This window comes from Talpa europaea (assembly GCF_964194135.1).
Source record: "Talpa europaea genome assembly, chromosome: 7".
Lineage (NCBI taxonomy): Eukaryota > Metazoa > Chordata > Mammalia > Eulipotyphla > Talpidae > Talpa > Talpa europaea.
Genome location: NC_140074.1, coordinates 123,064,052 through 123,077,278, shown reverse-complemented (window position 1 = coordinate 123,077,278; position 13,227 = coordinate 123,064,052). Strand labels below are relative to the sequence as shown.

The following is a 13,227-nucleotide window of genomic DNA, read 5'->3' as shown; positions in this document are numbered from 1 at the left end:
ACTGCTTTCCTGTAAGCGGCCTTGTGTCTTCACAAGGTTCCCTGCCCACAATAAATGATTAGTAATTTTTGCTGATGGATGTATTTGTTATTTGGGACCTCTGAGCTACACGTGTGACTTGGACAGAACTAAGGAAAGAAGGGTTAGGATAGGAGTGATAGCTAAACTTAGCTGCAACACTGAGGACAAAAGTTGCAAACTCCTTGTACCTCAGTTTCTGTTCTTATCAGAGACTATATTTCACTTATTTACTTATTCCACAAAGAAATCGTGGAGACAAAAATCGGATAACAATGTTGAAAACATTCTAAAGTTTCAAAGTGCTTTGTGTGGGGCTCCCTGGTGGCGCAGCGGGTTTAGCGCAGCGCTGTGAAGCTGTCCACAGCCTCTGCAGCACCTGTTCAATTCCCGGCTGGCCAGGGAGAAACACACATGGTGCAGCAGACCTCTCCTGTCTCACCCGCTGCTCCCCTCAGCAGTGTATTTCGGTTCATCTGCCTGTTCTGCTCCCCACTCTGTCTCTGGTGAATCCTCTCATCCTCCCGCACCTCTGGCTTTATCCCAGTTCTTGTATAAAAATAAATAAATCTTTAAAAATAAATAAATAAACAAACAAACAACAAATAAAAGTGCTCTGTGGTAATTTTTCAAAGTATCTCCTCTGTTTAAGGGTACTCCTGCAAGGACTGCCCTAGTCATCTTTGGGACAGTCCCTGCCCTCAGCTCAGAAGTTGTAATTTACAAATAAATGACAGAAAAGTGTTGTTACTCTTACATTTCATTTCAGTGCAAAAATTAGATAAATCTGGAATAAATCCAGCAAATGGCGATGTAGGATGCTGGAATAAACTCTATTGAAATTGATCCCATCTGGTGACATAATAATTAACCTCTGAAAATACTATCCAACACCTCAATAATTCCTTCTTCCTTAAGCTATCCGTAATGTGCAGTGATGATTTCAATTTAATTGTTCTTACTGCATTTCCCCCAGGATTTCCAGACTAGCTTTAGGTGCTGTTATTTATATTCCTGCTTCCTAGAAAAATGTTTGCTATAAAGCAAAAGCAGGTATATCTGTGAGGTCTTCTTAAATTGATAGTTTTATCTACTGACTTAGGTTTTTGGTCTGCTATTTTTGATACATTTCAGTCCAGTTTATAGGATTATTTCTTTAAAAGCTCTTAGGCACATACTCATAGCTCTGTGTAAATTCCTTTATCTAAACACAATTGAGATGTGTGGTCATAGCAACACCATTATGTCAGGAATGTGTGCCCTCAGACTATATTTTCACTCGTATGAATAGTTATTATCTATACTTGTTCATTTATTCAGCAAGCATTTGCTGAGAATTCTTATTACTGTGCTAGATAGTTAGGGTTCAGGGGAAAAATTGCTGTCTGTCATTATAACATATACTGGCAAAAAATTGATGCAATGTAGACTGTACCTTATGTTCTGGAGAGTCAGAAAAAGAAAGGATCACTTTTGACTCCCAATGCCTGAAGGTAGCTCTAAACACAAGGCCAGGCGCATCTGCAATACACAGAGGAAGTTGAGTAGGTGTCATTTGTGCTGAGTTTTGAAGGATTGTTAGGAGTTTAACAAGTCAAAAGTTCTATTAGAAAGTTCTTTGTTCGTCTCTATCTGAGGACCAATCTTAGTGGCTCTACTATCACTTCAGTGACACTGAAATGCCATACTTATGTTATAACTGCTTGACATTTCCTCTACCCATTTTCTGGTATCTTTCTTGTTTTATTCCCTACATATAGACTGTATTGTTAGGTTTGCAGTAATTTCTTGGAAATGCTGGGAAAATAAGCCTAGGTTTTTCCCCCAAAAAAACAAACAAACAAAAAACCCTCTGAATACCAGACAAAGATGTCTACATGAACTCAACATGGATATTTAGAAACTCTTAAAAAAAAAATTACAGATAGGAATTCTTATATAATATTTTAAGTGTTACAGTTATTGGAGAGTTTTTTTTTTCTTACTCTCATTAGGTGTGTGACTTATTCTCATTGAGGACTTGTTATGCCTAATGCAGAAAAATCTGAATTTTTAGCATATGTGTTTCTCTCTAAACACAGCAATGTTTCTCTTTCAGATTATGTCCCTATTGGCCCACGATTTTCTAACCTGGTATTACAAGCTCTTCTTGTGTTACTGAAAAAGGCACCTCCTCAGGTAAAAATAATATAATAAGGAGCATTTTCACAGTGTTTCCACTAAATCTTATATAATGGTGAACTCTCTAAATAAACAGGTTATTATAAACATATATTTCTGTTGTTGAAGGATTTGGAAAGATTGTCCAGTCAGTCTGGCTTTCTGTCTTCAGGTAAATAATTTTAACAATCAGAGAAGTTTTCCACTCCTTTTCTGAAGATCTAAAAATCCCACAGCTTTTATTAATATGCTTTTTTTGTTGTTTGATAAATTCCTTATCATTGTCACCTCCCTATCCGCCTCAACCTTCCATGAGAAATTATTAAAGTGGAAGAAAGTGAAGACTCCCTTTGATTTCGTTAATTGTTTCCTAAGAATTTGTTTTGGGAAAACTTAAGTTTATTTCCTGTAAGTAGATTTTTTTTTTAATTTTTACAGATGGGCTTGAGTTATTTCTCTTGTGTCATGTGGCACTTGTGAGAATGAGTTTATAGCTAGGATCTTGGTTTCTTTAGTTACATTTCCACTGATACAGTTATTGGAGACGGGGGCTTTGATTGCTTAACACACTTAAAGCTAACCTATGCTGATTGGTTAAATATGTTAATTATGTAGAGGCTGCAGAGCGTGTTTGGCTATGACACAAGACACGTATTGTCTTGATTTATTCTGGGTGTTATAACCTTGAAGAAATGCCAATCAAAGGCAGATGCAAAGGGGTTAAGTGCTAACTTGAAAAACATCTTAATACTGTATGAGCGCTCATATTTGAAGTCATAATTGATCTCATATTTGAGTATAAACTAAGCTGTATGGGAAATAATGTTAAGTTGGTGAATCTAATTTTTAATTTAACAGCTAAAATTTTATGTATATATACATAAGACCTAGAGGTAAAGGACTTGTTTTGATTATCTGAGTATTTGGCTTTGGATTTTTTTTTTAATTTCTAGAAGAATGGAAAGAAACATAACATAAAACCTACAAAAATTTATTACATGTTTGTGCTGTGAAAAGAATTTTTTAATCATCTTTCCATAAACTGTCATTCCCAGTAACTGGAGTTTTAACTTTAAGTAAGGCTGAAGTTTGAGAAATGAGTATATGTCTCCTACTCTGGTTCCTTCAATAAATACATAGAGATCCTTCAAATTGCTGGAACAAAAATAGATTATTTTTTCCCAGTAGCTGTGTGTGTGTCATACTGAAAGATCATTTTAATGAATTTAGCATTTTAAAAATTTTTAGATTGGGAGATTTCTCCAGGCATTTCTCTATTTCAATAATACTGTTTTTTAACTTGAAAGAATTTTTAGAGAGGGAAGACTATGTTTTCAGTATTTTTTTTTTTTTACTGCTTGTCCTTTACTTTGTTAAATATTATATACATTGATTTAAGCAGAAAGATATCCACTATCTGAGAATTACTTGCAATCCAAAATAGATACTAATAGAAGTAAATAGAACATTTCCGATTAAAGACTTAGGAATAACATTTCTGTTTAAAAAAATAGTTTTAGGACTCTTGAGGAAAGAAATATACTTTTAAAGTTTATAGTATCTGTCACAGTTTTATACATATGCACTTCAAGAATAGTTTATTCAACTATATATGTGTATATATATATATACATATATCATTCAAAATTATTTTTTGAGTTTCCCTCATTTTGGTGGGGTTAAAGTATTTTGGTATTGCTGTCATTTATATTTGGCAAGCTATGAATAAAGTGAAAACATTCAAAAATAACTAAAGAGCAAATGGTCAATAAGAACATGAAACAATACTTAACATCTCTCAGGGAAATGCAAAATAAAGCGACAATGAGAGACCAGCCCATACCCTTGAAGATGGCCATGATCAGCAAGGTAATTACAGTGTCACCATATGTATAGGGAAATTGAAACCCTCAAGCTCTGCTGATGGGAATATAAAAATCGTGCGGTCTTTGGAGAACAGTCTAGAAGGTCCTCAAATAGTTAAGGATAGAGTTACCATATAATCCAGCTTTTAGGTATCTACCCAAAAGAAAAATATATGTCCACACAAAAGCTTGTGCATGAATGTTCATAGCAACCTTATTCATAATAGCCAAAAAGTGGAAACAATTCAAGTGTTCATCAAATAAAGTAAAATGGTTGTATATATACAAGGGAATATTATTCAGAATAAAAAGAAAAGAAGTACTGATGACTGGGTGAACACTGAAACCATGCTAAGTGTTTAAAACATCCAGTCCCAAAAGCTGTATATTGTATGACTCCATCTTAAGGAAATGTCTAGAACTGGCAAGTCTGTAGAGATAGAAAGTAGATTAGTGGTTGCCTAGGACTGGGGGGTGTGGCTAGAGAGAATGAGAAGTGACTACTTAATGGGTACAAGGTTTCTTTTTGGATGGATGAAAATGTCCTTAAATCAATTGTGGTGATGGCTGCATAGCTGTGAATGTACCCAAAAAATCATTGAACTGTTCCTTTAAATCAGTGTATCCTGTATTATATGAATTACCTCATTAAAGTGGTGACTCTCCTCATCTCCCCAAAATAAGTGTTTTCAGAAGCTACTTAAATGATGAAAGGAAGGTGAAGAGCTGGAAGGAATGCACATCCAAGAACATGGCCAGCTTGGGAGAAACCTTAGAGACAGGAATTGGATCATTAAAAAGGGGCATGGAATGAATTTCTCTAAGGACTGAAAAGGAAGAAGATAGGAAAATGTAAAAAGTAGAAGCAAGAGCTGGTTGCCTTAGTGATTGGAAATGGCAGGGATGCTCTTTTAAGAGAATACCAGCCTCTCATTAATCAGAATTTGGTGACTGCCCTGGACTGCCAAATGACCCTCTGTGGCAGAGGAAATGAATGTTTAAAATATTGCTAGTTGCCATATATTGAACAAAGCAAAACCAGGCTTTCTCTTTACCACCTTGCTTTTTAAATTAGTTTGTATTCTCTCAGAGAAATAAGGCTGATCCAGTGTCAAGAATGTTTGTCATTCTGGCTTCACTGCCTAGGAAGAACATCTACATTCTGAAATAGAAGCGTTCACCTCATCAAACCATTTTCATGTGGGTTTTTCAGACTTTCAACTGAATATTAAAATATATATATAAATCTGGATATTGTAAAGATATGTGTAGCTGTGTAGAAAACTATTTCATCAGTATCAAGAAAACAGATATGTTGTAGGCATTTCTCTTTAAAAAGAGGCTTGCACATGTGATGACAATACAGTAATCATATCAGTCGCAGAATCCTTAATTTTGCATTTGTTGTAATTCCAGCTTTCACACAGAAAAACTGTGTGTGCGTGTGTGCACACGCTCAAATAAAAGAACCCCTCTAGGGGCACGATGTTGTTCTGTATCAAGATATTCTCTTCTGTCCTCCCCCTCTCCGCTCCCTCTTGTAAATTGGCTTATTAAAACTGGCTCACAGGCCTTCCTTTTTTCCCTTTGTGATTGCTTTGGTCTTGGATTTTCAGTGTAGGACTGAAAATTCAAGTCAGATTTCAGCTACTAGGATAATTTTCTTTGAATTTTAAATTTTTGTAAGTAAATGCATAGATTTTTAATGAACCTGGTATTCAGTGGATTTGCTTTAAATTTAACTGCAGAGTTAATTTCTTGATTTATTAGCCCTTTGAGAATATAAAAAGTGGTATCTGCAGTTCATGAAGACTGAGAAACATCATCACATTTTGTTTAGCATCTTTTTAAAACCAATTAAAAGCTTTTCTAAAATGGATTGAACAGGAGAAAATAAACCATGTTGCCTAGGCCTTTATTTCAATCAAGTTTCCCTGTGTTCCGCAGGAGAAGAGATCGAGGGGGGATAGAAAGATTGAAAAGGGCTGTCCCAGCAGGGAGCCACGCCGCAGAAAAGGGCTGCTCTGAGAACTCGCAGCAGCAGCTCAGAAAGCTCCCAGCCCGCTTCATCTACATGCAGAGTCACACAAGGCCTGGGGGTGCTCACCGTCACCACAGAGGTTTCACATGTGCTTCCCTGCTGATTCCTGTGAAAAGCTAACAATTGGCTCGGAGGGTAAAAGACCACTGCAGTTCACCCTCCCTGAGCTGGACATACAATTTGTCCAGTGTTAGGAAATGTCCGGCTTAGCCGTGAGAGGCTTGAAGACACCCCTCCTTCCAGAGAGATTCCTAAAGCCCCTCTCTTTTACTTGATGACACTGAGGCGCTTTTCAAGTTTTGCAGATTTATGGAGGTTGAGGGGAATGTGCTTTTCAAGCCCAGGAGGATGAAAGCCTGAGTGTCCTCCATGTTCAGGAAGAAGCGGTAAAGCGGGGAAGCCCAGGTGAATGGTCCCCAAACCTGTAGCACCAACAGCTTTATTGTTTCTTTCACTGATCTCTCCTGGCACGCCTTTTAGAGTTTTGGGGAGACAGAATAAAGTGCCTGAAAAAGGAACTTCTCAGGCTGTCAGATGACCTGGCAGCCTAGTTTCTCTAAGTGTGAGAGTAGATAAGCCCAAGAACCCGAGAGCTTGAATGCTGGGTTTATTTGACACTTTAGGGAATCAAATTGAAGACCTATCAGAACAGCCTTGTCTATGGAGAACCATCCCCTTTCAGTTAAGGGTTTCCCAGCCCCTTCATGTCTGTCTTAGAGAAAACAGTAACCTCTGATGATGTACCTGAGTGAATGGATCAGACCAGCCATGCCAAGCGCCCCCAGCCTTTCCAAAGAGTGCTGAGAACTGATTCCTCAGTCCACCTGTAATTCATTTGCAATATGCCATGGAAGAACTTTTTGTAAAAGAAAACTTTTACGAGAGTATCGCTCCAAAGTCATAGCAATATTATTGCAATAGAACTCAGTTTTAGCTACATAAAAAGGTTTTGAAAAAGATAGTTCTCACTGCTCTGGCACCTGGGAATATTACCTAATAAGAAAGAAATAGGGTTTAGAACTGGGAAGGGTGTGACAGGAAACTGTTAGTAAACTCCTGATGGGAAGTCAGGCAGACACATTTTTGTCTTAACAGGTTTTGTTTTAATATTACCCGTCTCCAGAGAAGACTGCTTTTTTATGCAATGCTTATAGGACAGCTTAGTACAGTCTTCCTTCAGCTATATTATTAGGAAGTCTTGGTTAATATTAAGTAACTCGTCAGTCTTTGGGTTGCTTTAGTGAAATAAGCAGATAATGGGAGCGCCTCCACATCATGCAGGCCTAAACATGAGTATCTCTTCATCTATCTGTTCAAAATAGACTCTGGCCAGTGACTGCAGTATGACTCCATATGATATACAGCCACTTTAGGAAAGAAGTTTAGTCACTTTGCCAGACACATTAATTGTAATAACTGATGTGGTGACTTTTGCACTGGACTTCTTTATTTGAAGACCAAAACAAAAAATGATTGATTGACAGCTTAATGGCCCAATTTGTCCATTTTTTAATTCAGTAACTTTTAAGTCAGAAACGTTAGATGGTAATTATATTTTATAAAATTCTCTTTGCTTAGCAAGGTCTATGTAAATCAAATATATATAATCCAGATATGTAGAATAATTTCTAATTTATCAAGAAATAGTGGGGGAACAGGGTGTCCTTTTTTTTAAATATTGCTATAAATACCTGATGAATGTAAGCTATGGTTGCAATAGGTATTAATGAATATAAAAATTATTAATCATCAGAGAAATGCTAATGGTGCTGAGACAAAATATCCTCTTCCTGCCATAATGTCTTCATCCTTCCCCTTGCCTTCACTATGTTACTGTGACGTAACATCAGCATTAGAAAAGGGATGATTAAAAAGGAAGTCAAAGCAATAGACAAAGATGAGGATGACTGAGCTTCTGGAAGAGAGAATGATTACAATATCAAAAGCTTAAAGTTCTTTGGGAAAACTGAGGAGGAATTTAAATATTTTTCAAAAATGACTCTCATTTGCTCTTGATAGGAAGTTAAATGTGAAGTCAGGAGCACCCTGGTGTGCTCTCATACAATTGTGTGACTGTAAGTGCCCTCTCTGAAGCGCTCACTCTTCATATCAGAGTCAGAGAACCTGAATTTGAGTCTTAGGGCTTCTGATTTTGTAGCCTTGAACTTGTTGTGTGTGTGTGTCTGTGGAGACTGTTCCTCCTGCCATTTGTATGCTCCCCAATGAGGGCCAACTAAAATAATGCACAGTGTTTCGTGGACTGCATAGTTGAGTATCAGTGCCTTATTGTGAGAAGCATGGAATCACAACAAATAGTGTGCCTTCATCCACCGAGAGAATGCCATTTGCAAAGAATTGGTTTGTAAAGTCTTGTAAAATCTTCCAAGGGAATGAATGTGTAGCCTGCATGGTTTGAATATGCCCATTGCTGGGGACCTATGGTTGACATCTAAGATTCTATTTCTTTCAAGTTCTTAGAGGACCTAGTATTTTATGAATATTGTTGTGAACTCAAAATGTGTTTTCCAGGTTTGTTTGTTTTTTTTTTTTTTAAAGAAAAGAGTTGTCTTTAGATTGTTCATAGACTCTTTTAGCTTAAAAGATAGGAAACTAAGAGAATGTAACTGCTATATGTGAATAAGAGTCCATGGAGAGGGAGGTGGAATGTCCAGGCACAACTCTCCTCATCTGCAATACCAGAAAAAGAAACGGGGACACCCTGCTTCCTCATCTCCCACTTGTAGAAATTAAGACTTTCCTAAGTCCTAAGAAAAACAGTCTGTTCTGGGGGTTGGGAGTCCCTGTTATAAAAGGAAGAATGCAGTAGAAACAGGAATTTCCAAGCTTTCCAGGACAGGAGTAGGGGGTGGGGCAGGGTTTCTGGCCATTGTGAGCTCCCCAAGGATACTGCCAGTCACCCTTGTCCTCTGCCTCCAGGGACAATGGCCCACCTTCTTCCTTTTTCTTGGCAGCCCATTATTTTAGTGACGGAAGCCCCCATTTTCTCCTTACTCAGGGTGGATAGAGGACCATTTCACAGCTTCTACCTCCCTGTCCCCCAAACAAGTACATAGATCTTTGGCGATTTCGTAGGTATTTATACTTTACAGCCTAAGAGCTACTGGGTAAGAAAACCCAATAAAAGGAACCTTACAAAGGGTCTAGAATAATCCATCGATATTCCTAGTAGTTATTGGAATGTAGATGGGACCAGGCCCACAACTTGATTTGTAGCCACATCTTGCTCATGACAACCCTCCTTCCCCCTCACACTGAGGAGCAGAGGAGGCTCCAGACAGTGGTCTCCCTTGTCTCTTCTTCCTTTTAAACCTATTTCGATTGTAGAGATACTACTATTTGTTGAATGTTGTTAAATAAATATTTTGAAGCTAGCAGGTCTTAATTCCACATGGACCAGTTATTGTCAATGTAAAATAAGAACATAGCAGTTAGAATTCAAAGACTTGACTCTGAATCCAGTCACTAAATGTCTGAGCCTCAGTTTTCTCATTTTTAAAATGGGAACAATAGTAATATTTTAGTTGCGAGAATTAAATAAGATAAATGTTTATTGTCGATCTTTTTTTTTTTTTAAAGATTTATTTATTTATAGAGCTGGAGTACAGGCCAGCAATGCGGGGCGGGGGGGGGGGTGAGAGGATTCACCAAAGAGTGGGGAGCGGAATAGGCAAACTGACTGAAATACACTGCTGGAGGGAGCAGCGGGCAAGTCAGGAGAGGTCTGCTGCACCCTGTGGGTAGCTCTCTGGCCAGCCGAGGATCGAACTCATGCTGCAGAGGCTGTGGATTGCTTCATAGTGTGGTGCTTAAATCCTTGCGCCATGAGGGAGGCCCCTATTGTCAATCTTTGTAAATAGCAAAGCACAACTCAATTATTAGTTTTATTACACTTCAGAGAAAACTCAGACTCTGTCTTCCCTCACATACACAACACTGCAAAAGCAACAAAGTAGGGCCTCCCTGGTGGTGTAGTAGTTAAGTCTCAGCACTATCATGGTATCACCTCTACAGCCTGAGTTAGATCCCAGGCCAGGGAGCTGACCCACATGGTGCAGCAGACCTCTCCTCTCCTCAGCAGTGTATTTCAGTAGATCTACCTGTTCTGCTCCCCACTCTGTCCTGGTGAATCACCCCCCTGCACCCCTGGCCTACACTCCAGTCCTATGCAAAAATAAATAAAATTTAAAAATATATAAAATTTAAAAAGCAAGCAAAGTAGCCAGCCCACATCTGAGGCGCCCACTAGACATGCTGCCACTGCAGAAGATGCCAGCCTGGAAATGTCAGCCGCAAAGAGCAAAGCAGCTCGCCTTTCCCCCCAGATGCCACCTTACCCCTTCAGGTCCTGTCTTGACCAGCCCTGGAGCAGGCAGAGGAAGGGGTCCAGTTTCTGGAATGAGAGGACTAATAACCCAAAGGGAGGACAGGGAGAAATATTGAGGGACAGCAAGGGCATGGAAAACTTTGTGGTCACCCAGCTAGTGACCCATTATTTATATAAAATTGAGTCTGTGTCAGAAACTGCCTGCATAACCATCAGATCACCTTTCACTTAATCCTCAGTTATTCTCATGGTATGAGTTCAGTTATTAAAAAAAAAAAAAAGGAGACAGGAAGTTTGTTGGATTTTTTGTTGTGATTACCTTTATATCAATGGTCTTCAGACTTTGGAACATGTACCCCTATCAGTAAAACATCATTTGAGCTCATCCCCTCCAATATTTTTGTAATTTCAAACACCTATTATCCTATGGCATGATGTTCATTTCAAAACACATGCAAAAGAAATATTTTAAAGAATGAATTAAAAGTGAAAGGAAGTATTGTTATTTCTCCATCTTAAAGACAGCTGTCCTATTTAGATGATAGGATCATAGGTGATTTTTTTCCTGCTTATTGTTGCCTGTATTTTATAAATTTTCTACAGTAAGCTTTTGTTTTTTTAGCACTATTTGTTTATAATCAGGAAACAAATTTAAAATGCATATACAAATCATTTTCTTTCATTTTTTAAAAAGATTTATTTATTTATACAAGAACTGGGGTACAGGCCAGAGGCGTGGGAGGGTGAGAGGAGTCACCAAAGACAGAGCAGGGCGCAGACAACTGAAAACACTGCTGAGGGCAGCAGCGGGCGAGACAGGAGAAGTCTGCCATGCCATATGGGTCAACTCCCTGGCTGGGTGGGACTCGAACCTGCTCCGCAGAAGCTCTGGACAGCTTCACAGTACTGCGTTCAACCCACTGTGCCAGCAGGGAGGCCCAAATCGTTTTCATTTTTAACTTAGCAGCATAATTTCAAAATTCTTCAATTCTAATTCTTTGCACTAATTTGCTGCCTGGCTAACAAGAGTTAAATGAGTCTACCTTAGTCTATATGTGACTTAGTCTATATGTGATGTATTTTTTGACGTAAGCCTAATTGTTTTTTCACGTAAGCCTAATTTAATATAAGGTCTTGTCTATAAGACACTCAGTAGTGCTGAGACTCTGACAGTTGTTCTTGGGAGCCCACCTGGCATCCAGCTCAGTGCTGTGCCCCCGGGCCAGTGTGACAAAGGTTGTCCAAGAAAAAGGGGGTGACAGTAGTGTAAAGTTTATGAAGAGAAATAGCAAGTTTCTTTTCCATCCTAAATAATTATTTTGGAATATGCAAGTTTGAAATATCACTTTAAGGAAGTGATATTTATCAGGATGATCATTCAATAAATGTTTGTTCCACTTTATAAAAATGCAAAGATGAGTAAGACATTGCACCTGCCCTCAGGGAGCTGGTAATGCAGGGCCACCTGTTCAGTTGTACAGATTATGCTCAAGGTCAAGTGTCAAGTGGAGGTTAGCATCCCAGCCCATGACCTGCTCACCAAGCTGCCCACCCTGAGTCTGCCTTGAGTCAAGTTGTCAGATATTTTAGTAGATAAGGATTCAGGATATCCATTTAATTTGAATTTCAGAAAGACATCAAAGGATTTTTATTTATTATTATTATTATTATTATTATTATTTAGTGTAAGTAAAGCTTATCCAGAGTTTGGGCATACTTATAGTCAGGACATTTTTTTTTTTTTAAGATTTTATTTTATGTTTGTGTAGAAGAGCTGGGGTGTAGACCAGAGTTGTGGGGGATGAGAGGATTCACCAGAGACAGAGTGGGGAGAAGAACAGCCTGATCTACTGAAATACACTGCTGAGGGGAGCAACAGGCAAGACAGGAGAGGTCTGCTGCTCCACGTGGGTCAGCTCCCTGGCCGGGTTCGAACTCGGGCATCACAGTGGGCCACTTAACCCTTAGGCCACCAGGGAGGCCCATATACTCAGGGCTTTATCTGGCAGCCCAGCCCTAAGGAAGAGGGGAAGGCTGCCCTTTGCTCATACAAGGTGCTAGGGCTTTGGGGGTGGCGCAAGGGTGCTCCCAAAAGACTGCTTTTTCCCTGAGCCATCCACCTAGAAGGGCTGTTCTTTTCTAATTCATACAGAGGTTAACTGACTTCCCTGTCACAGATGAGTGAGGAAGAAAGGTGTGTAAGTATGTAGTCACAGGTTCCAATGGAGAATAAAGATAAGCCTGTCCATTTTACTTGAGAAAATCTGCAAATATGTCACAAGTAGTACTTGATCTTGGTCTTGAAAGATGATAACAGGGACATTTCCCAGGGTCATCTTGCCATGCTAAGGACTTCTGCACTGATGGGGAGAGACAGTGTAACATGTGCCTCCATCAGAATTAGCAAATACTGGGAAACCAAGGATGTGCTTTGTATATAGTGACTTTTCTTCATGGGGCATAGTCAGTTTTATTGGAGGGAAAAATAGGACATCGTAAGAAATCAAAGGCTTCATTTTCCCCAAAATGACTGAAGCTTAACCTCTTTAAATACCAATTGTTGTTATACTTTAGTCTCTTTTTTTTTTTTTTAAGGGGAAAAAATTGCCACATACACCCATGATCTACAAAGCAGTTCCTTTTAGCACTGAGAATACTGTGGCTGTTGGCCAGTACAACTTTATCTTCATAATTTAAAGTATTCTCTTAGAGCTCGGCATTCATAATTTCTAGGTGCTAGAGCTGCCTCGCTTATAATTAAGAGATCAGGCATTGCTGATATGAATAAACAGTTACAC

At 38.8% G+C, this 13,227-nt stretch overlaps 1 protein-coding gene across 1 annotated transcript in view; it reads left to right on the top strand.

Annotated features, from left to right (window-relative positions):
• The window catches only part of NSF (N-ethylmaleimide sensitive factor, vesicle fusing ATPase), a gene marked incomplete at its 5' end in the record, with an annotated part of 136,043 nt that overhangs the window by 109,987 nt on the left and 12,829 nt on the right, over nucleotides 1-13,227 (top strand). The window contains 1 exon segment of the mRNA XM_084238538.1: nucleotides 2,117-2,196. Within this exon segment, the coding sequence (XP_084094664.1) occupies nucleotides 2,117-2,196 (80 nt within the window).